The sequence below is a fragment of the Solenopsis invicta genome, chromosome 5 (genome assembly GCF_016802725.1).
Source record: "Solenopsis invicta isolate M01_SB chromosome 5, UNIL_Sinv_3.0, whole genome shotgun sequence".
Taxonomy (NCBI): domain Eukaryota; kingdom Metazoa; phylum Arthropoda; class Insecta; order Hymenoptera; family Formicidae; genus Solenopsis; species Solenopsis invicta.
Window position 1 is genome coordinate 19,701,305 of NC_052668.1, and position 26,126 is coordinate 19,727,430.

The 26,126-nt window shown below is 37.1% G+C and overlaps 1 protein-coding gene across 25 annotated transcripts in view; it reads left to right on the forward strand.

Annotated features, from left to right (window-relative positions):
- The window catches only part of LOC105205626 (calcium/calmodulin-dependent protein kinase type II alpha chain), a 99,655-nt gene that overhangs the window by 4,245 nt on the left and 69,284 nt on the right, over positions 1 to 26,126 (forward strand). For all 25 annotated transcript variants that reach the window (XM_039449735.1, XM_039449724.1, XM_039449725.1 and 22 more), the window contains exon 2: positions 23,515 to 23,609. In XM_039449735.1, the coding sequence (XP_039305669.1) occupies positions 23,515 to 23,609 (95 nt within the window). The remainder of the gene's footprint in view (positions 1 to 23,514; positions 23,610 to 26,126) is intronic.

The following is a 26,126-nucleotide window of genomic DNA, read 5'->3' on the forward strand; positions in this document are numbered from 1 at the left end:
GGCATAATCAAAACATTTCCCTCGTCTCTCACATCCATTGAATAATTCACGAACGGCTCGCAAAGCCTTCAAGCCTTCCCGCCTTCCCGCCGCGCTGGTATCTCGCCGGCAGAACGACGGCGACGATGAGGACCGCGCGATCGTTTCTTATCAATTATTGATTTCATTGCGTGACGCAAGAATATATGATAATCGGTAGTCATAATATCGACACGGAACCGGGGGGTTAATTTTTTCATTTTCAAGTGCCGAAATAACATCAAGTTTTACTCCGTTTGAAATAGTTGTGCGCGGAAGTAAAGTCCTCTAGGAGGCGAGGCTAAGTCGCGTATCTCATTTGTCGAACGAAATATCTTTACGCTTACGATTACAAACGCACAGCCTTACAGCGATGTATGTTAAAGATGGGCATGCATCATATCATCCATGTCCATGTCGATTTCGCTGCGCCGCGCCTGCGCCGGTTCGATCCTAAGATCTTCGTCTCAGGGCGCGAGCACTGCGACGAATGTTGATTTTGGCAACGACCGGTGCTGACATTAAGACTGTGGGTAAATATTGGCTCTATCGAAAACTACGAAGGAAAATGCCAATTTCCGTCGCATCAAGTAGCGCTATCGAGGTTTGCGGCGCCATCGGCGCCGCGCCTCGCCTCTCGCCGGTTTACTTGCTTTCAAGACTCACCGAATGTACATATATTTTCCACGTCGCGAAGATCACGCGCCATCAAATGTGGATTATTAATCCCCTTCCCTTGCGATTGTTCTTTCGTCAATTCGCTTATGTTACGGTTAGGTCGATAAAATGTGATTAATACAGATAGCTGTCCAGCTATCGTATAGTAAAAATAATAAAAAGTACGAAACTAAAATGTTTTATTGCTAATAGAGAGAGAGAGAGAGAGAGAGAGAGAGAGAGAGAAAGAGAGAAAGCAGAAAACTTTACATTTACTTTACATAAAAAATTGATGGCGATAAATATATGTTAAGTCGGAAAATACTCGTCATTTTTGTTGCGATACGTAGGAATTTTTTTTCCTCAACATACATCTTACTCTATTTATTTTCTTCTTAAAGAACTGCTTGTAATTACATTTGACGTGTACTCTGCGTATACGTGCCGAGCATGACCTCTTTCCCTTTGCCTTTCTCGACTTTTCTCTTTTTTTATCTTTTTATTCAAGTTTCCTCGCTTCCGCGTGCACTCAAAATTTTGTCTCGACAAATATTTTCTCGCGACAAATCTTTTCTATTTTACGTCCGCCGTGCAGTACATCATATTTTCGTTCTTCCTTCTTTCGGAAATCGCAAAAATTATGCCGTAAAGCGAAAGAGTTTGAAATCATGCTGGGAATAAAAATGTCATCTTTAGAAACGTTAAATGCCAAACCGCGTCTATAACAACAACTCTCACTACTTTTACGATTCGTCCCTTTGGGAACGAATCTTGAAGATTGTCAGTAAGTAAATGTATAAAATGTAAAATGATCCATTGTAAATTTTTCATCGGCTTTACGAAGAAGCGATCACTCGATGAACAACTTTCAATATTTCGAGCTCTTTGTTCCGCACTCGATTGAACTTTGGATTTATGTGAAATTTTCTCTATTTTATATATTATAAATATTCAAATGTAACAGAGAGGAGGAAAACCGCAACATTTATCTCTCTTCTTTTTCGTTAAAATTTCAAAGTTTTGTATCATTGTCGATTAAAACAGACCCAAGCCCAAATGAACGGGGCACCTCGAGCCTCGCGTTCATTTAATTCCAATAAATGGTAAAATAAATGGTAAAATTTTCGTGTTTGAGGTTCCGATATTTGACGCTGGAAAGCGAAGGGAAAGAAACTTTTGCGTCAAACTAGCTCATGAAGTAGAATGAGTCAATCAAGCCATTTCTCGTTTTCTCTCGCGAGGTAAGAGGCGAGGAAGCAAATTGCGTTCGATTGTCTTATCCTGGATGCATGGCGAGTTGGCGACGGACGGGAGAGAGGTAATAAAGAAGTAATAAACTCGCCTTCGATGGCTCGTCGATAGCTCATCGTCGATATCGATTAATCCGGATGATTCCGGTTGACCTTGCGCGACTGCGACGATGACGATGAGAGAACAAATAGAGAAGCGTGTGTGCTTTAGACGGGACGCGGCGAAATGAGAATTTATTTGCCTCGGCCTCTTTTTGTGCGTGCCTTGTCGTTTATTTATTTGTTCTGTCAGCGCACGGTTTAGTAAAAGCTGTAAGGCTGTAAGGAGGCCGTGGGAACGTGGTTTACGTTGCTACAAGGAATTTTTGTAGACTTTTGTAGATTGCCGTCTTCTCTTCTCCCATGCGTCTCTTTACCGTTGTCATTTTGTTCAATAGATATTAAATTATGATTTACCCAGAGAGAGAGAGAGAGAGAGAGAGAGAGAGAGAGAGAGAGAGAGAGAGAGAGAGAGAGAGAGAGAGAGAGAGAGGTGGGGTGGGGGAGGAACGTTCACGAAGGCGCGCATTGTCTATTGAAATTGTGGCTTTGTAACGAATATACGCGTTCTCGGCGCTCTCGCTATAACATAGGACGAATATTACTTGGAGATTAGACTGGGATTAAATTTCACTAAAGTCGCGCGCAGTTACACCTGATGCCCCCCCCCTCCCCCATACGAGCGTATATCGTACATTTCCAATTTCCTTCTCGTCTGACAGACTTATTTATAATTTGTTATTTAATTCAAATCCGAAATTCAAATTTTAAAAGAATATAAGATTCGTTTACAGCGTTTTAACGATGGTTATAATTTTGTTACAATTGTTTGTTTAGCAGTAGACTGAAATAATTATCTGAAAATTTCACGAAATAAAAATGAAGCAGAATTTTGTAATCAGAAACGTGTCTGTCTGATGTACGATGGCTGGCTGGATAGCAAGGTGTACTTGGAAGATAGTTTCTCTCGCTAGAGAAAAGCTATCTGCGATGGCGCTGACACCGCGAACCGCGAGCGACGACGTTGGCCAGCCGGTAGGTAGGTACGGTAACGCCGCAGGATCGATCTTGCGGGTGAGAGAATTCACGTAATGCCGGCCGGAAACTCGATTCAGGTGAACCGAGCGTATACGTAGGTACATTGCGCTAGAAGAGCAAGTGAGGCAGGATGAACAGAACTTGATTCGTTCGATCCAAACGACATCGACAGCACACGATGATGGAGAGAGAGAGAGAGAGAGAGAGAGAGAGAGAGAGAGAGAGAGAGAGAGAGAGAGAGAGAGAGAGAGAGAGGTGATGGGGAGAGGGAAGGGAGAGAAAGGGCGGAGACCCCGATTCGGTGTTAGTCGTGCATTTAACGAGATTTCGCGGCCGTTGACCGATCATCGCTGCTCACGGATGACGATTAATTAACAGTGCCTCGCAATTATTATGCGTTGGAATGCGCCCACTTGCACTTTGCTATTAAGCAAACGACCGATCCCGGGGCAGCCCGCAACACCTCTTTCTTCTCTCCTGTTCGCGTTGAATGCTAGAAATTAAGCAGTCGGCAAATCCCGACCCGACCACGCCAACGTGATTTCCCTCTAAAACTGGACGCGTTGAGCCGCATGTTTTGAACGCGCAAATATTTTCTTGATCATGATTCATTGTTGCAAATCAAATTGAATTTCGAAATATTTAAATTCCGCACTTCGCGTCGCTATACTCGCTCCGTTATAGATTGCGACTGTTTTGCGTTCAGTGGAGAATCATTTAAACTTTAGCGGCGCGAGCTACAAGCGAACACGTAACTTAATAGTCAAACTTTACAGCAAGTTGTTTAATATAATGATGCATTACACGAAGAGTTATCTTTAATAGAATGATTCATTGCAAGAAGATATCTCCTTAAAGCATTGACATGATTCATTTTATTCGAGATAAGTTAAGTTTAGTTGGCGTGTTGGATTTATTTATTTAAAATAACTACATTGTTACAACAATATGACAAACGTCCGTCGATCAGCAGCGAGCGAGCGCACCTGGAAATTGCTCATTTTCAGCGTGTCGCTTTTCGCTCTAAGGGGTGTGGGAACAATTTCCAACAATTGCCCATACTTGGACAATATTTCCTTACCCTTGCCTGCACGTAGGCAAGGACTATTAGGACTCGGCCGTATTCGGCTCGACTCGCCGAGCTAGGGACAGGGTACTCGGACAGGGTTGGGAGGGTAGTCCTCCACGTGTCTCTCCGCCGGAGAGGGTCTTCCCTAGAGATATTTCTAACGCAGGTACGATCGATAACCCGACGCGGACGCTCTTTCGTGTAGTGGGTGTGTTTATCTCACACAGAGACACGTATATATACACGTACGTGTGCGATAAACACACTCACCCGCGCCCCCGCGCCCCGCGCCCCGCGCCTCGCGCCTCGCGCCACAATGATGCGTACAAATGCGCAAAGACATATGGAATTGTTGCATGTTTTGCACGGTAGATACATAGTATTATACCTCGTAAATGGAAGGAAGGAAGGAGATATCGATTAATAGATTAACATATTAGCGCGTGGTGACGAAGGAGGTCGATGCAAACGTGTTCCAGTTTGCTCGCGATATACTTGAGCTGGGATATGCGCACCGCGGTGCGCTGCGGATTAATTCCGCGAATAGTTTGTGCTTTCATAGTTTTTTCGTTTTTCCCAAATACAACTCTTTCAAAACGATTTTACGTTCAAAACTTGTACGCCCATCTCAATATCAATATTAATATTGACAAATTATTACATGTATTTTAAATTATCTTTTATAAGAATATGTGGTAGATAGATGTAATATATGGTATAATTGATAATTTTGCAGATTTATACACGTTAAATATATATATATATATATATATATATATTTTTTTTAAAGGGAAATTTTTGTGATTTTTCACAAAATCTGCAGCTTAAATCTAAAGATTAAAATGTGATGTTGTTCTGTAGATAAAATAACATTTTCTCCGCATAATGTCGATTATAGTGCATTTTTGTGGAAACGCGGCGCGGCGGAAGGGCTACTTCATTCTCTTCCTTTATTCTCATAATTTGGTCCAACTAGCTATAAATATTAAGCACATTACAGCCGCGCTATTACCATCGCGACTTATTTCAATGCGCGGAGTTCAAGGAACTGGGGGAGATCTATGTTAATTATTTCTTACTTTGGGGCTAGTGCGATCGATATGCATGTAGAGCCTTCTTTATACACATTTATGTATAATACAAGACTCGATATTCGCTTCAACTTTATAGCATATACTTTCGGAGCTTGAGATCTTTTTGGTGAAAAATGTTGCAAATATTGCAAATTATTTTAACCAATTAACGCCTGTACAAACGTTATAGTTTACGCTCGTCCAAATCTTTCTTAATTCTTAATCCAACTTTAGACTTTTAACTTGCAGTTAAATTTGTTAAAAATTAAACAATGGATTTTGTTCTTATTATTGTATTGAAAATTCACGTAAATGAAGATACGTTCACACGAGCTATTACTCGCGACGTTGTGGTCACTAGAAATTTACTATTTATTAGCATTTCTCTCGCGCTCTTTACCCTTTTGCCTCCTTTCCGGCAGTGTTACTAATAATAGCAAGCGGCACAGAACGAAAATAGGCCCTGCAGAACTATGTAACACGCGGCTCGGGAATTTCATCGTCTGCTGACCTCACACGGCCGCGGCCGCGGCCGTTTTCCCCGTTTCCCAATGAGACCGTGCCGAAGCAAAATCATTCGTCGAGTTCCAATCCGTCGCTTCAACGCCTTTCTATTAATTCTATACAGTTTACCTAGCGATGACCACGCATCTTATCTTATGACGCGAATGTGAACGCAACACGACATCGACATCGATAACAGGTTCAACTTTGTTGAAGGATCGCGTGACTCATCCACGTCCGTCTTTTCTACTCTTGGGTCTTTCAATTGTTTATTTATTCATTGATCCGAATCTTTATTAACAAGTTTTTCATTTTTTTTATTTATTATTTTTCTTTAACTACAATTTGGAATTTTTTTCAGAATTTTAATAAGATAGTTTTGAAATTCTGTTTACAATCAAATGATATGGCATTGCATTTAATTGTTACTTTTATCTTCTTATTAAGTGACTGAATTATCAATGATCAATTAAGATCAAGAGAATTAAAACCGGTGGTAATGTGTTGTGTTTAAACATTTATTTAGCAAAAATAATTCAATTTTCTGAAACATATTTTCGATATTTGAAAATTTCGTACGAGAACACAGTAGTCTTTTGTAGAATTAAAGTCGTTTTGCGTTGTCGTAGCCAAGTATCAATTCAAGTATCAATTCCTTCGAGATTTAAAAATAATATCGAATCTAAATATAGTGAAATTCGTTGTGTAAGAAATTGATCGCAAAATCGTTTGACTCTCTCTAATGGGTCTCGAACAGTAACAGTATTGTAGGTGAGGTCGGGCATTGCTCCACAACTGATCGAATCAAGAAAAATTGACTTTGTTTTCTAAGCGTATTTTCTACGTTTGTGAAAATTTTGTCAAATTTTTACATAGGCTTTTCCGTTTTTATTTTAAGGAAGCACACTTGTTTGCAAAATTATTTTTTTAAATAAAAGATAACTCTGACTTTATCCTTTTTAATTCCTTCTACAATGATATTTTGTTTTATGAGGAAGCATTCTTTAAAATCTTAGAGTACTCAACGACCATCCTGACTATTTGAAATAAAATTCTTTGTATCTTGCGTTTATTCTTCATGTATGTCGCATTAATCCAAAGAGAAAATTAATTGTTTATTCGAATGCGGTATTCGCAACTCGACGGATTAATCGATATAACATTGCAATTCTAGGGAGTGTATATGGAAGTTGCGTGAATAATTGAACGAGGCAACATGTGGTCGAACTTATCGAGTACGAACAATGTGTAGGATGGTTAAATTAGTATTCAAAAGATACGTTAAATATTGTAAAAAACATTTCAAGAGGTGATAACTCATCATTTTAATTTAAGAAAACTTTATATATGTCACCATATGTCCGAAACAGTTTATTTTTTAAGGGTATCAAAGTTGAAGGAAATTTTTTGGAAAAAAGAAAAAAACTAGCATTTTCCCTTCAACTCTAACAACCTGCATCTTTGAAACTATAACATATAATTATATAAAGTTTTGGTGAATCGAGTGAGGAATCACCTCTTAAAATTTTTTTAGACTACTCAACACGATCACCTTGCATATATTATGTACGGCTGGTGAGAGTCGGTGAGAGTAGATACGATCAGCGATCGTAATCGATATGCGCGTCTGGCATCGCACGTTTATTTCCATTGCGTTTGAAACAGATTGTTTAGAAACGGATGCGAATTTCGTACGTGCGCGTCGGCAATCGTCGTTTTATACAGATTGATTTCGGTCAAGTGGAAAATTGCTTTTTCTCTCTCTCACGTACAGTATACATATAATTAATGATAGCATTTTTTTGTCCGCGGAAAAAAAAACTTTAAAAATTTTCCAAAAATTGTGCCAAATTGTCATTAACAATTTGCTCTGTTTTGTTACTTTCTCGAGATACGCATGTTACGAAAACAAAAACTTTTATCTCTCGATTGCGGAATATCTATTGGCAACTTTGGAGTCGACGCGTAGCAATATGTATTACAGTATTAGCCACACGCGCGCGTAAACTTGCACAATTTCTATTAGTATTTGTTGTTAGAAAAATCCATTGAATGTGAATATCAGTATATGTATGAAATGCAGTAATTTTCCTGTCGCAAACGAAATATTGTTTCAACAGTTGTTTTCTTTAAAAACCCTGTGATACAATAGTAATTAAATTAAATCTTGTTAAAGGATTGATTTACTTAATATTTTTCTTTGATTTTAAGACATTGAAAAATTATTCTTCAACTCGAAAAATTAATAAACACGAGATAAGCTGATATCGACATTCAAAGTATTATGAAATTATTTTAATATTCGACTTTTATCTGTTCTTTCGTACTGAAAAATAACCGGGTCTAAAAAAGAGAAATAAGTGTTGGGTTTTTATAGATGTTGAAACTTTGAAAGATCTTTTGATATTGTAGATTTAACGAAACGTTACAAAATTTTCGGGGATAAGTTTTAAGTATCTATGAGCTTCACAGTTGGAGGCTGAAGCCTCGCTGGAGTTTCCGAAAAATAATCCGGCTTTGCCGCGATTTTAAGAGAAAATGACAAGCGCGAGCGTGCGATCTAAAAATAATGGCAATAATATATCTAACATATGTATGTATGTATGCGCTCGCGCGCGTGTGCGTGTATGAGAGGGGTAGAGAGAGAGAGAGAGAGAGAGAGAGGGGGGGGGAGGAGTGCCAAGGTCCATTACTTTATCGCTGAGAGAAGTGAGAAAAAGGACTCGTATTCCTTCCGTTTCCCTCGAGACGCAGTTTCGCCTACTTTTCTCGCTTATCCTCGAGCGACATCCTGCGAGAACGATAAAGTTCTTTGCCGTTTGTCTGAATGCGGGAGAATACGATGCTTAAATAATAGATCAAAGACTACCGTCGTGGATGCAGGAGAAAGAGCGGTTGAGAAGCTCGCGTGTAATAGCGTTACAAAGGGAAACGAAACGAGTTTAAATAACAGGAGATACCGTTGCGCTCCTCTTATTATCAAAAATTCCAAATAAACTGTCTTCTATACGAGAAATAGGTTATTAAACTCGAGATTAACTTAACCTTACGAAAGAAATTCAAGCATGTTATTGAAGATTTTATATGCGAATGATATAATAACGATTTATTTTTAATATTTCTGAATCTTTCTCTCTGTATACTCTGTAGTCTCTACTTACTTAACAAGAATTCAATAGTATGTTGATAAATGGAATTGACTTATTAATTGATTAATATATGATTTTTGCTATTTGATGAAACGTACAAGTTCTGGAAGTCTTATCTATTTTTTTTTTTTTTTTTTTTTAAGAGAATATGTTTTTATCTCAACTAGATAGGCTTGTCGCCAACTTTGGGTAACGCACGTTCATTTTCTGACCTCTTCCTATCGGATTCGAAAGGCATTGTCATCGGAATGCAGCTGATATTCTTGGAAACTGGGGCGTCAAACTTTATTCCTATCCGCGAACTGCTCGTACTCGGTTCCACCTGACGTCTAAATTCATGAACGTGATACTGCGGAGTACCTTTTCCCAGATATAGACACAAATACAACCGTGTGCCGTTTAAGTGATAGCGATTGCTTGACAAGCTCGGCCTAGATTCTCCTCGTAAAACTTGCCTACTTTTTTCTTCTTTTTTCTTCTTTTTCTTCTTTTTCTTAAAGCACGCGAAAAAATAATCGTACCAAATCATCTTTTACGTCATTTAGCAACACGTATATCGTTCTTGTCCATAGTTTTCTCGTCTGTAGTAAAATTCTTTCTTCAAAATTGACGAGTCTTTTAAATCTGGATTTTACATCCGGACGTGAGAAATTCCTACTAAACTTGAGAATTTCTTATCCCCGTTGGGGGAAATTCAAAGAGATTTTACTTGAACAGAATTTTAATTAAAATACAATTTCAGTTGTACTAACTGATATTCGATAGATATTTGAAATTGCAAGAAAGATGATATTATTCGGTGCATTTTTTTATAAATTAAGTAAAATTTTTTCAATTCCGTGAATATAAGAAGAGGAATCTGACGCGCGCGAAGAGAGCTCTCGAGACAACTTACATAGCAAATTAGCTTTGTCATTCACAATGTTCTCATACGTTAATAGAAATGTAAAATATATTCTCGTTTCTGTCAAAGCAACCTTGTCGCGTAGATTTGAAATTAGCAACTTTGCCATCACGCCTGATTGAAACGCGTCGACAGTTGCGGAAGTAGTTTAGTTTCCGGCAAATTGCATTTACGGCGTTAAAACCGATTTCAATTTGTAAGTCTGTTCACAAGCTGTAACGCAGTTAATAATTTTCCAAGTATATTTTCAATAGCGGGATAAACGTGGGACGGAACGAAGCGTGCGGTGATTTCTTCCTTCAACTTTGCTTTCGTCTTTCGTTTGCCGCGACAATAAAGAGTTACTGCCTGAAAACAACAACTTTTTAATCTTTACTATGAGCAAAGTCATATGATTGTGTAGAGAAGAACTATGACTATCTTGTCAAACTCGGAAGATTAGACGTAGCGTTAATAGTTTTATATTAATAACTTTTAGTCATACGAATGTTTTTTTTCTTACGTAAGGGAGTAACGAACTCATTAGAATGATAATTATAATGAGTGCACAGGTCGATTAGACTCAGCGTTAATTATATATGAGCGTGTGTGTCAACCATGATTTAATAAAGTGACAAGTCTGCACCAAGTGATTAGTTTACAGAAATTTATACGTCGTATGTGTTATGACGTCTTTATACTTTTTTTATGATATATATATATATATATATATATATGCACTATATATAGCCATAGATGAAGATTAAGTTTATCGATTTTTTCAATTCAAATTTCAAATGAATCAATAAGCCAGTTGTCGTTATTTGAACATTATTGATTGACGTCAAATCATAATTAATCAGTTTGCTACTAACCCGAGAATAGTCACCTGGGGTGTTTTTTATAGCCTAACAACAGAAAAATAAAACTCAACTTTATAGCAAATTTTTTTACTAATCTAAACGTATTAATACCTATCTTTATATGAATACAGTCTGAGTTAAAATTGCAAGTTATTAATATCTTTATGTTTCTACAAAAAAATTATATTTCATTGAGTGTTTATTTTTATGTTTATAGAAAAATAAATTTTATATTTATATAATATGTGTGATAAAGTATAATAAGTAAAGAGTATAATATAAATAACTTTCTGTGATAGCGACTTTGTCTCATTTTTAATTGCTATAAAATGGACATTATTTTTTGTTCCTAACAGCTATTATCTCTTTACAAGAGAATATTAATATACAATTCCAAGTAAAAACTGCAAAAATTAATAAAAGCATTTTATTAATTTTTGGAATTTAAGTATTGTATAAGGAATGCAAATTGATACTCATTTTTTAGAAACAGAGGAGAATAGAAGAGAGGAGAAAGCAAAATATTAAATTATTATATGAACGAAAAAGATGTTCGTGTACATGTATCTACTATGTTTCTACACACAACAATCAAACTGTTGAAAATAATCAAGTGAAAGAATCGTTTGTTGAAAAATTATCGCAACAGGTTTCGCGCTAGGCTGCTCTATTTACTCTGCAAGTTGCCATAATATGTCCCACGACCCACGACTTCTCGTAGTGTGCGCTCATTGAAATATGAGACTGCGTGTAGTCGCAATGCGACTGCATTACGAATTCATTCCGAATGTCACGAACGGTACACGGACGGAAATAAATTCCTGTTGAAAATATGTTATAGCACTTTCGTCGATCGATGCGATCAATCTACAAAAATGTAAAGACCCATTTTCATTCGATTCCATTTTAAACGAGACGTTTAGATAAATTTGTTTTTAATCGACGCTTGTGCAATTAATCGTGCACTCGTCACTATTTTATTAAAGAAACGTGTTTGCAATTTTCATTAGTTTTTGGTATTATACAAAAGTAACAACGATTAGTTATGCTAATGTGATTTTATAAAATGTATATCGTATTCGACAATAATAACATTTATCTTGGTAATACTATTACCAAGAGTAAATTATACAAGTATTTATTAAACAACTTTTGTTTGATAAAATTAATTTTGTTTAGTAAAATTAAAGAAAAGATTTTATTTACAAGAGTTATATCTCACACATGCACGCATGTACAAGATTTTCAATTCTATAAATTAATTCTTAAAATATATAATTAAATATTGATAATTTTTTTTGTTAAACTGATTTGTATAAATCAGTTGATGTTCAATGATTGTTAGTAGCAAGCTGATAAAAATTCAGTTGAGGAAATGAAAAGAAATGATAGAAGAAATAGAAAGCAAGACTTTCATTTCTTTGCTCGGTTTCTTTATTTTATTAATCTCGATCTTGTTTTGCGCCTTCTTTTCGACTGGGTCTATTTGGGTCTTTCTTTTTCCTATGTTTCATGTGAATCATGTAAACGTGAGTGCCGTGAATTTGCGAAATTGGCCGATTTGTTTTTCCTCCACGAGTTGCTTTTTCGCATTTTTGCGAAATCACGAAATCATGAAGTTTTCACAGGCGTGATTATTTTCCAGTTTAAAGAGAATAATCTATTGTATTATCTAGAAAGCGCATTGTGAAACATAATCTATTACACGGAGATCATTTCTATCGTCATAGGAATTTTGCCATATACTCGTACATAAATTAGATATATTTTTTTTAATATATCGGTACATGTTTTGCGTCATTAGATATTAATTGTCACGCTTACATGTCGCGCGTGCCGAGTCATTTCATTAGAAATATCAAAATTTTCGAGAATATATGATGTGTCGACTTGAAAGAAAAAAAGATAGCGTCGAAAATTGGGGCCAATTTTTAAATTCATCGATTGATCAATCGCATTATACGCAGATACAGCTTTTACACTGCAAAATTGCATCTATCCGTAATATGATTTTCATTTAATTCTAATTAGAACTTGCCTTTGAATAAGGCTAGTTGTTGTACGACAACTGACCGCTTTTTGTTTCACTATCGATTAATATGTTATAATTGTATCTTTAAAATCTTTTACATACTCTTGTTTTGTGTTAATACCAAGAGTCGTAATACTTTATTATTTACTATTATTCGCAGTTTGTATAATTTTGGTCACGCGAATTATACTAATCCACTGATGCGGTTAATGATGATTCGATAAAGAAAATCAATCTAATAATACGAGATTGTACGTAGTACAATATGTTTATCATAATGAACACTTTTCTAACACTGATAAGATAAGAAAAACTCGTTGGAAAGTAAAACGGCAGTAAATTGCTACAAATGAAAAATTATATAACTTAAAAAAATACATTACATCTACTTTTTGTTTATTATAAGAAAGAATTATAAATAACGCGAAGCTGTGGACTCGATAGGTACTTATTATATAGAAAGGGGTGCAAGTACAATAGTCTGTCCGAATAAATTTAACGCCATATTGGTTAAACATGAAAATTTATCGGGAAACGTTGTTATTTATCAGCATTTTACATTAGCATCTTGATAATTGAGTCTATCGTGAAATTAGTTTTTACAGACTTTCTTAAGACACTATCGACTCGATCTTTGTTAAAAACTCAATCTAAACGGAACAGAGAGAATGTTGAACCCAAGCACCCTGTGTATTCTTCCGCGGAGGGCGTCGGCATCGTCGTTCGTTACGTCAGCCAGAACTGATACCATTCTCTTGCAGTTATTATTTTGCAAATCGTAACACGAGCAAATTTATAGGCGAAAGCGATCCGAGAAAAATGTTTGATTCGAAATTAGGTGGAAAGAATGCGATGAATGTCCATGTCCGATGAATGATGTCAATCGTGTATATGTGTGAACGTGTGTGCGTGTGTGCATGTGCGTGTGCGTGCATGTGCGTGTGCGTGCATGTGCGTGTGTGCGTGCGTGCGTGCGTGCGTGTGTGCGTGCGTGTGTAGATCAGGGCTGTGTCGCGCTGCTGTACCGCACTCACTCGCACCCCGGCGTGGAACGCCAAGTATCGACCGGTTAAAGCCATCCCCGCCCGTCGCCGCGTCAGTTAAACCGGCCAACCAACCCCCCTCGTCGACACTCAGCTCCCACCAACGGACTTTCTATCTGATTTTCTTATATTTTTCATCCTTGTCGCCTCTATTCTTTACCTTTTCCCCGTCTCAGGATAGAAGGGGCACTGTGGGACTCGTGACGAGTACTCGGACAGCGTCCAAGTGTCGATACTTAATTTTCGCTATGGGATATTTTGAGTATTCTTTTCTTCTCTTCTCTCGAAACATCGAGTAACAACGTCTCGATAGGGTGAGAATAGCAAGTAGATACGGTTGAGCACGCGAGGGTTGTGCATGGCAACCGGACTGCTTTTTTCTACTGAAACCTAAAAATTCAAGTAGAAATATAGGGCATGTAAATATACGCGGAATATATTTCAAACGACGCGGAAATTATTTCCGGAGACGCGAATAATCGTATTTGAATTAAAAATACGTAACATTAACTTTTTAACGTTATTATTGCATCTATTATTATATCTTTTCAAATAATAATGTAAGATACGTTTGAAAGAACAATTTAACATTACAGTAATCCAAAACTTGAGAAAAGGAGATGGCTACTGGTGTTGAAAAATTCATTGCACTGTCCTTGTTTCGTTTATACAATAATGTCAATTACACGTGTAATATAGATTATATTACATTGAAAATATTAAATCGGAAATAGATAAGCTTTCGAGTTGTTGGCGATTGAATAAAATACTATTTTTGTTCATCGGTGAATTCTGCGACGTTTTTTTATTGGATCGACACGGGATGTCATTTCAACGGCTGCCGGTCATCACCGGAATTCACGTCGCGTCGAACGTCAAAGATAGCCCGTGAAACTTTCCGAGCGGCCTTCCGAATCCGGGATATCGGATGAATCGGAAGAAACGGCTATGTCGAGGTGCGCCTGGGGATACTTGAATTTAATATAGGGTATTGTTACCTCACACAGTCAAGATTAAATCTGCATACTTTGCTGCTTAAAAAGTAATCTCGTATTTTATTCTGCCAACATTTTTATTACGCGTCACAAACTAAAATCATTTTTCTACGCAAGAAGAAAATCTTTATCTGTCTCTTGCTAAATTAAGGGTAGGTTCAACTATTTTTTATAATAGAACGAAGAATGGAAACAAATAATTATCCTCGCTTTTACATAAACAAATCTACAAGTCTCATTAACTTTAGAATGAGACACGTAGGGCGAGTGCTTATAAAATGCATTCCTAGACGCGTCAGAATTGTGAGACTCGCACGGAGACCACGAGAGCCCCACTTTTTCGCGCTATTATTCGTCCCGTGACTTTTTCGCCACTTGAACGACGAGGACGAGATGTGGCTGAATGAATGCCGCAAGAGTCGACGTTTCACACAAAACTATCGCGAGCAGCCGCCATTCTTATTGTGTGTTGCACGCGTTGACCGGTCCAGTGTATTGTTCATTTAAAGTAAAACTATTTTTGCGCAACGTTGTATCTTAATTCCACGTGCACTTTTAAAAGAAGCGGCGCCATAAGAGATATTAATAAAATGAAATTAAGAATTAATTTCAATTATAACTGTGACATTAGTTTTTTCCAAAATTCTGTCTCGAAAATAGATTGCCCCCGCACACGCGTTACATATTTTTGCGATACATCGTTTCGAAGATAGAAAATGTTGGGCGCTTCCGCGGCAAGGTGAAATTTTATCGCTGAGGTTTTGTTCGCCACTCGATTTTTCAACGGTAAATAACAATTTTTCAGGGCTAATTTTTAGGACATTGTCGTGCATCTTCCTCGCCACGCGTACACAAGTACACGTATGATGCTTCTTGGCGAGTAAAGAGTTGACGATGAAATCTCTTGATGAAAATTTTTTTGAAAATTATCCAACGTACATAATAGTTGGCTCTTGCGAAATCTGCGATAATAACGGTAATAATTATGATAAATAGATGCTTCATGGAAAGAGAAAATGCTGTACGTCTGAATTATCATACAAAATGTCAATTTCAATGTGAAACAAGTTGTAACATATACAATTTCTTTTTCTTTTTTACTACTCTCTTCGAATGTGAAATATATGTTAGGATCGCGCGCGAGTCTTCTTAATTATATCTTAATCATATGATTCGTAAAGTGCTATAATTAGTTTTTCAAGATGGGCAGCGTTAGGTGCTACATGTTGAAGCAGAATTCACATGCAATTATTTTCGCGTACGTCATTGTTTAATCTGAACAGAGTGTCTACTGTTTTACTGTTACCCATACCGGGTAGCCATAAGGTAACGGGATAACAGGACAGGAAAATAACGTATGAATTATCCATTTTGGACTCGACGTAAAAAATCAACTTTTTTTATTCATCACGCATCTCGGTTTACCTTAATTTTTTAACAAAATCATATTTATGGTTATTCGCAGTATTTCAAGCTTTTTATTCAAACAGCTACGATGGCAATAAAGTAATGACTCGTTGGGAAAAGAGTGGAGCGAGAGAGCTCTGTCCCTAGGGAAATTATCTTATCGACTATTACTCGTCGCGCGCCTTTGGCCTCTGCCATGATGCCATCGCAATCTGGCTTCCGGATTCTTATACGAGCGGATAACTCTTGGCCTTGCCAAGAGGAAGATTGAGGGACAATTGGTCATTATCTCTACGTATTCCATCCGCCAATTATCCACATTAGCCCATATTCCACAATTTGAATTACGCAAATTATTCCGAACGTGACTCGCGTGCTTGTTTTTACCGACGAAGATTAAAGCTTTTATGGATATGCGAGAACGTCATGCGTCAGTTGGAAGAGACGCAGTAATTGTTGCATTTTCCAAGAATTTGCTTTTTCGTGAAAGAGCTTCTATACACACCATGATGCAATTAACGTTGTAGGAAAATGTTACTACTGGGGCTTGGTTAAAGGAGGAAGACTTTTTCCGAAGCAAACACAAATGAATGAAAAGAATATTTTTTAATAAATAGTTTGGCTAATTACTTGGGGAGCTTTAATTGAAATTTTTCTTTCTGACAATTACGTAGGCTATTTTATAATTAACTTTGACATATCTTTTATTAGAAATCATACTACAAATACGGCAAGCGATATACTTGACACAATTTAATTATTATGTTAATTGGGAGGTCTGTTGTAGCAGAAATTGTGATAGGGCTAAAAACCTGATATCATTGTTCTTATACTTTGCATTAATTAAACGTCAACTTTTATAGCTCGCGAGACAAATTCAACGAGTTTCGTTTAATTTTCTCAATTTTGACAATCCATCTCTTGTTTATTTGCTGTTATAAAAATATTGAGCATAATTTTTTATTAAAAAAATTAATGTAGCACGAAATAGCTTTCTTAAATAGATTAATTGCTGTTTATATCGTTATAAGTCGCTTTAAAACTAATTGTAAAAATTAGATGTACGTATGCAACTTTATGGTACGTATATCCACGTGTAACGCGATAACCAAATAATTTTCGCGTGGAATTAGAAAGCGTAGAATTAAATCAACGATAATCTATATTTTCTGTATTAAATCTTTTTTCAGTCAAACATTTGCAAAGTCAATAATATGACTGCTGATTTTTGTCCATGTAAATCTTCCTGAAGAAAATACAAAATTTTTTTTCATTAAATTTTCTTCCCAATAATTGTGCTATATTATCTAAAATAGTAGGTAGTTGTATGTTGTTTAAAATAATTTTTAACTTGCGCGTTTTCTAGCGTTCTCATGCTCTATGTAACAATTCGCAGCGATTCGGTAAAGACACCGCGCGCGATCCTTGCGGCAATTTCGACAGGGCTAATATAGAAGTCGACTACTCGGCTTAAGGGTTAATAATAGCTCTCGGTGATGGGAGTCGGCCCATCCGCAGCAGCAGCAGCAGCAGCAGCAGCAGCAGCAGCAGCAGCAGCAGCAGCAGCAGCAATAGTGGTAGCAGACAGTTCTGTATTAGCTGCGCTGTACATGCACGCCATATACACATGCACCTATACGGTGGTTCGCGTTCGCGATCGGTCTCATAGCGGCGGTGCAACGACAAAAGTAGGACGGGGGTAGGGCCGCTATGCAAAATGCAGGACCACTCTTTACGACCTACCACGTGATGCGCGATGCTATTCTATATAGAGAAAGCTGGCACGGTGAGTGTCGTAGGATTTCGCAGGAACCCATTTTGTAAGATGTACAGTTCCGGTTAAAAAGCTCCTCCCATTCTTTCATTTTTTTCTCTGTCTCTGTCTCTTTTTCTTTCTTTTTCTATCTCGATAATGCTTAGTTCGTCTACGAGAACGTTCGCTCGCAAAGTCGAAAACTAACTCGATTAAATGTTTCATCACGAAATTCAATCGACGAAAGTTGGATAAAGTTAATATAATTTGCAAATAGAAACCAGTAGAAAACAGTACACATTATTTTTTTATTTCTACCATAAGAATCTAACATATTATATTATTTTTTCACTTTGTATTATTCACGGTTAAATAAAGTATACAGTTCTCTGTTAAACAATCTGTTGTAAGATTCAGTCTTTACCTAATCAACTAAAACTTTTGTTTTGAAAAGATAAATAGCGAAATAATTGGAATCGAGATTGTCCAAAATAAAAGAGAGAAAGAGAGAGAGAGAGAGAGAGAGAGAGAGAGAGAGAGAGATGTAACTTGTTTGGTATACTCGCATATAGATTTCCTAAACTTTAGTTAACCGCTATAAAATAGTGAAAATTTGAAATGGAAAAAGGACGAGGGGCACGAGGTCGGGGAAGATGATAAATTGAAGGCGATGAGGCACTACGGGGTAGTCGGGCGAGGAAGAAAAGCGCCCTTAGGGACACAAGCGCCACAAGCTCGCGTACGGCGAACAAGCGAGCCGTACGTGTGTCAGCAAGAACGAGCAAGAACGTATATTTAAAGCGCATCTCCATCGTTGTCGTCGTCGTCGTCGTCGTTGTTGCCGTTGTTGGGCAATAGGATGCTTCTCTTTGAGAATTCATCGTCGATCGTCCCAGTTCCACGCCGGCGAACTGACTCGTTTCAAGGTCGATATCTTTCGTCCCCTTGCATTATTCTTGCATCCCTCTCACTTCTCTCTCCAGCTTTTTTTTACGCAACATTTCCATCTTCCACTCCACTCTTGCGCGGCTCCCTTTTTTATCTTGCCGTTAGTTTCTCACATGTCCTTCCTTCATCGACATTTTTTTTTGTTTACCTTATACTATTCTTTGCGACGCTACGCGGCTACGCCGCACGCAACGGAGAAAGGCCGCGAGAATGTACGTGTACTCGTTGATTAACCAGTCTGGTTAAATGTGTTGATATAAAAAATTAATTTTCCTTCAAGTACGCTTTTGATATAAAAACCATATTATTTCTTGTTTTTGATATAAAAGAGAGCTTCATTTCTCGAGAAAGTACCGTGCGCTTATAACGTCGAGTTCATGAAAAATTCAAATCTTTCCTTTAATAAAGAAAGTCTGGTGATACTGAAAGCGTTAGAAAGAGAGGCTTAAAAATAAACGACGCGTATCTTGTTTCACATAGTTCATTTCTTACTTAACGTTCGTTCTCACTTGGTCGCTCGCTATCTCTTTATAGGTAAAGCTTTATAGTACGTTAATCCACCAAGTTGCAAAGCTCGTCGTAGCATATTCGTCGTGCGATTTTAGAAATTTAAAGAGGAGGGGAAATTTCATCGCTATTTTTAGCCTAGAATAATATTCACTCGGTATATCGAGGACTTGGCTCGATCAGCGCCGTTATAAATTGATTTGGCTACTTACTATCAAACAAATTTACTATCAGACGACTCTTTTTTTTTTCTTTTTTTTAACACGAATTTTTTTAACACTATATTTAAGCAAAGACACAAGTACTTTCCTCGAGAGTTATCAAGGTAATGTTAAATTATTTTGCGAATGGAATTTGAAGAGTTGTATTTATCGGCATGAATATCAATCGAATAAAATTAACGAGTGATTTGATCCGACTGCTCGCAGAGCAAAGGCTCGCAAAATAACGAATTCGTCCTTCGTAGCTTAATTTTCGTTTTCCGAGTCTCTCGTAGCTAAAGGCTAAATGAAAATTACATCGCGTTGTATTGCGATACTATGGAGGAGAGGGAGGAGAGAAATTGTGTGTTACATTTGACGCTCGTATCCTATACTTGTTGCTGCATCCGAGAATTTCTTTATCCGGCATCTTATTGTCTTCTCTATTGTCACTTTCGCTCGCAACACGGTCAGAACGGTACGATCGCTGATTTGCATCTCGCGACACAGCGCGACACACTGTGGATCGGCTTTATCGTCAACTTTTAGTGTCTCCGCGCGTTACTGCCAGAGAGAAACGCGTCGCAGTTGCTCGTTTTAGCTTTTACTAAAGCTCTACACCACGTCCGGCCGTGATGTAGAATTGTTTGCCAAGGCGCGACCAGGAATGCGGTTTACGCATTGAATATTAATAAGTTATTAATTACAATAAATAATGATCTTTTTCTACATTTTCCCCCTAAATGTAAAGTTAATTTCAACTGATAAAGTTTATATTAAATTGTTTGTTACAACATTGTTGATATTGATGTAAATTTCTTTCTTCATGTCGATGTAAAAAGAAAATAAGTATGTTTAAGAGTCGAGTATTTAGTCTTAAGAGACTATTCGATCGCTTGACTCGCAATATTCGATACGTTGACTAATGAAAGCCTCGATACTTGGTAATATTCAAATGTATCTGATCGTGACCGACATACATGTGAAGAGAATGAGCGTGTAACGCGAGAACAGGAGCGTGACGTTAAATAATCGTCGTGCTTCGGCGGTATAATCTCGTAAAGAGCACGTGAGCGGAAAAGCTACCCCGCTCTACGACGCGGCGACGGGGGGTTGGAAAAGCGGCGCAGAGGGTTGGCGTGGCGTGGCGTGGCGTGGCGTGGCGCGGCGTGGCGCGGCACGACGTGGCGGGGGGATTGGTGCACGCAGTAGCTGGTGGCACAATCTCCGGTAATGATTGGTCGTCATGGAAACGAGCCAAGCACCCGCCTCGCCCTTTTTCCTCCGGGCAGACCGAACGGCGTGATCGCCGTGGCGTGCGTCGCGTCGCATCGTTGGCTGCGACACGGCACGGGCGCCGACGCCACCAGAACTAGTATCGGCCTCGAAAAGTCTCTGTACCCCATCTTTTCGTAGCAAAGTTAATACTTTTCCTACGAAAAGAGTGATTCACGTGATTTTTTCTTTTTATTTATTTATTTATTTTTTAATTCAACATACGATCTTTGTTCATGAAAAATATCATGTTCCTTTTTGATGTATACGGTAAACGTATATTATTTTTTTATTTATATTACTTTTTAATTTATTTATATTATACTGAAGTTATGACATTTAGTTATTAATTTATACAACGATTTTAAAATGGTTCATATTTGTATAATATTATTGGCACATTATTGACGTGTATTACAGAGAGGCTGACTATAACCGATCGCAACTACTTAGCGCTACGCTTCTATTTTAAGGGTGGAGTAAGACATTAGCGCGACGCAAGAGCGATAAGCACATAAGAGCCTAAGATTCGTGCAATCTCTTATAATTATTCTACTTTTGCGCGTGTGACTTTTCCCCCTGTCAAATTTATTATAATTTAACGGCGTACACGGCGTTTATTCCGTGCAAAAAGCTCAAGTTTACTCGACCTCAATTCCGAGCGTTTAAGGATTGCGATTTATACGTCCGCGTCGGAAAAATTGGAAATGACGAGAAATTTAACCGTTAATTATACGCGGTGTTACGTTCGATATTGCTTACACCGTTGCATTTTTTTCGCCACGACGCGATGCAGCGATGTATCGTGGTCGAGTTATTTGTCGCTAACTCGACCAGTCTCAAGATCATTTTTATCGATTGGATTTCAAGTTGATTATAGACGTGCCACTGTGATAGTTTCTTATCTGCTTATCTGTATTGGAAAGAACAAATAACAACTGACAATTACATGTCGATATCACGACGCTCGCCGAGGTGTCAGCATATTTCTTTCTTCGTCTTTCGATTTCTTTTGTTTCGTAGTATACTTTCTCAAACGACTACTTGTTGTTGTGTCACTACAAGTATATAACGTATTGGAATAATAACAAAAGCCCTTATATACATATAACATATATATATATATATATATATATATATATATATATATATATATGTATGTGTATATATATGTTATATAGTAGGATGTATTATAGTACTATAGGATGTATTATAGTAGAATGTACTATAAAATATATTATTTCAAGTAGCACTACTGTTATCAATGTTTTAATACAGATACTTTTTTAGGTAGTTTGTTTAGATAGATATATATTTACGATGTTGTTTATAATTCACTAGTAAAATTTAATTTTAACTTAATTGATGAGCATAATTATAATATTTTTATATTTTCTATTAATGTTTTAAGACTAAATTTATTTTAAAATGACAATTGTGTGGAATGTTGTTTGGGTAATTTTGTTTGTTGAATAAAATCTCTTTTTCTCCAACAAAACACGCAAGTGATTGTTTAGGATAATAATGGATTTTTTACATTAATGCATCGCGAATGTTCACCTAATGGACAATCTGTAGTCGCTAATCTGCCACCTTGATCGACGGCGCTACAGAACGTTCGGAGAAACTTTAGCAAGCCAAAGTTTCCCTAGCGCCATATACACGGTTTTCCATATATGGAAGGCGTAACTGCGCAAAGTGCGTTGCGGGGGTGTGGGATAATCGAGAAAGTTTAGTTCTAGGGGTAGCTAGAGACGCCGTGTGTGTGTGTGTGTGTGTGTGTGTGTGTGTGTGTGTGTGTGTGTGTGTGTGTATAGTATATAGTATATATAGTATATAGTATATAGTATATATAGTATATACCATATATAATATATACGGCTATGAATTCTGAGAGTGGACCTTACTCGCCAGTTACTCTTGCGAGGTTTGCGAGTGTAATCGCCGTCCCTCGTTACCGAGTCTTTTGCCTCTTTTTTACTTTGACAGTCGTTTTAACGAATACTTTTAACCTCACCGTCATGTAATCGCGATCGTTTTATTTTTAGCAACGCGGAGGTGTAAGGCGAATCATAGAATCGATTTGACTAGGCTGTGTGACGTCATCATCTGGATCCATTGAGAATTACAAAATCACAAAAGCAGGATGTACATGTGCAATATTCTATTCTTTTAAAAAAATTTCTTACACGTATCTCTTCTGTCTTTCGATATAAAAATATAATTTTGATGACAAGAGTTGATTGGATCGGTATAACACAGTGATTTTATTTAGTTTAAAATATTTTTTGCGCAATATTACTTTTAAATATTAAACATTTGTCAAACGTAATTATTATCGATAATAATCAATAATTATTATTGTTGTTTAGAGCCCATTAAATTTTTATTACGATTGTATTATGAATTTCAAATCAGTTCAATCTGTTGTGAAAAGAATTGAGTTAAACATTTTCAATTGTTAATATTCGTTATCGTTCAAGTAATTATTTAATGTAATTTATGTAGTTTAGATATATTATAATATTTCTCTCACAATTATATTATCACATTTGACTAATAATTGTATCCAAACTTGTCAACAGTCAGATTCTATAATATTTTCAGATGTTAGCTCTTTGAAGTTTGAAAAACTTTGAATAATTTAACGAGTACGCGTAATTTTTTTGTTATAATATTACATTTTAATTCAACAATCTTCCATGCGCCGCGACAGAAGGCATAGTTATAGTCACATCCATACATGTATTACATAGTAATAATAATTATATAGCACACGATAACATATGTTTGTTCTCTCGATTGTTTCAGAGGTGCCTTCTCCGTAGTTCGACGATGCGTGCAAAAGAGCACCGGTCACGAATTTGCTGCAAAAATCATTAACACCAAAAAACTCTCGAATAGAGGTAAGTAATAGTCAAGTGCAATTAGCGAGTTAATCGAATATTCGCGTTGGTTTTATCATTCGTTAAGGATAGCGCGAGCAGTCATTTCCGAATGATTCAACACTTTTTCAAATTTGCATCGTTAATATGTGGCAGGCAATCTATACTCTATACTCTATAGTAACGACATATCTACGTAAACACGTACGTTGTGATTACGTACATACGTGTCTTGCGATTTGTTCATATGTAGGTATTATACGTATAAATATGTGTTTGTTACATCTGTGATATTGAACTTTGAGAAATTTCTATCAAATTCCAAGTTACAACTTACAACTTACAACTTGCAACTCGTTTGCGACACGTAATTTGCACCAAATTTGCACCAACATCGAGGATAACTCAACACGTGTGACATAAATGAATAAATAGATAGTTTTGTATTGTCGTTGGATAATATCTGATAGACTCGCCGATTACTACGATTACTCCGATTACTCCGATTACTACGATCGTGAATCTTTTTACAAATATTTCGGAAATCAGTGATTATCAGAAAATTACAATGAAATCCTTAAAACAAGGATTATACATAAAGAAATTGAAAAAAATTTTATTATTTATATACTCTTTGATACGATTGTTAAGTAAGATATTTGTCGTTATTAAAATATCGTAATTGTAAAAACGAAATAGCGCCTTGCTTGTCCGTGAGGGCTATTACGCTGTCGATGAAATTAAGCTTTTAAGCCAAAAAGGAATTTTACCGCTAAAGGCGCTCACATTCGAGTCTAAAATATATATCTTTTGAAAGAAAGAGAAAGATGTTGTCGTTAGAGAACATTGACTTCCACGACGGGTAAAGGCCGCGCGCGTTTCCCGTTTTCTTTAACATGATATAAATATATAGTAGGAAACAGGTCGAAGAGGGGGAGAGAGAGAGAGAGAGAGAGAGAGAGAGAGAGAGAGAGAGAGAGAGAGAGAGAGAGAGAGAGAGAGAGAAGGTTCCTCTCGAGCCTTCTCTCTAGATACGTTTGAAACGCTTCCGAGGCAGCAGCGGCCGAATTGTCATCGTAAATTTCCATTGCAAAAGAGCCGCTTTCATGCCTTTATGAGGTCGTTTCTTTCGCGAGGTTGCTCGATCGTGGAAAATATGCGCAACGTAACACACATACATATATACATGTACGTATAGAATCTATTATCTTTATTATTTATTATGGGTGTGTTCCGCCACTTGGCGCTCGTAACGCTTGCAAGCATCATTTGTCTTTTCTTAATATTTGATAAACAAGGATGAAATGTTTCCAAGAGCGTTGCGAGCGTCAAATAAAATGCACCTTACGCGTATCTTCTCGATTTATGGGCTCTCCCAAGGAGATTTAATTTTTTTAATAAAACGCATTATCCGAAAAGTCCTGATATTTTTTATTTTAGGACAATATTCAGGACAGTATTCCGTCCATGTTTACACCACTTGATACATGTATGTGTACGAATAAGAAAGCCAAAAACTTGCGTGATCGATGATTGATTCGCGATAAAAGTTCGTACGACGCGACGCGTCTAAAAGCAACAGACACGCGACGACGCGCTATTGTCAACTTGCCAGTAGCAATACATATCGTTCTTTTTTGGAAATTTTATCGCATCTACGCTACGTATTATCGAGATCAATTTCGGAAATGAATTCATTCGGAAACATTTCTTCCTTTATCCCTTCAGATACGCGACTCGGTGAAAAGTCAAAAGTTATCGAATCAGCGAATCAGCGAATTAGCGAATTAGCAGCAGTGCGATAGTGCTCCTCTAAATTCTTTCGAATAGAATCTCTAAATCTCACTCTAAAAGAATGAAAATTCGGCTGAATTTCCTCTCGTTCGAGAAAGAATTTAGAGAGATTAGAGAGACTGTTTCCTCTCTATTATTTTTTTACCTCGACGCGTATCATATGCAAACATATGATGTGCAAACATATGATTCGTAAAGTGAGAACACGAGCATTCGAAATAATTAGGCGTAACAATTGGATTATTTCCTCCATCGCCCGACTGAACCATTCGACAAGGGCGCAACGATGCAAAAGATATCTAACACGCCATTCTAATCCACTCGGTACTCACAACGCAAATGCAATGACTATCGTTTCACATGCGTGTAAATGCATTGCGGTTAACCATCGAAAGAAATTTCATTGGGAGCATAATGTAATATTCACAGAGAGTGAAACAGTTGAATAACAATGATATATTCGTGTTATATAATGCAAACAATCGTGTGATATAATGCATGAGCGATGAAAAACCAATGGCGTTTCTCGTTAAAAGATAAACAAAAAACTTGACTTTTACTATTTGCATTTGCTTGCAAAATAATAAATAATAATCCTCTTTACGTTTTTATCCTCCATTTCATGACAAAAGCCCAACTTTCTCCAACTTCCGCCAAAACCTAGAGTAGTAACGATACATCGCTCTCGGTGGACTCGTTTGGGTCAGACCGCTACCATCTCGTTTGATCAAGATTCAATTTCGT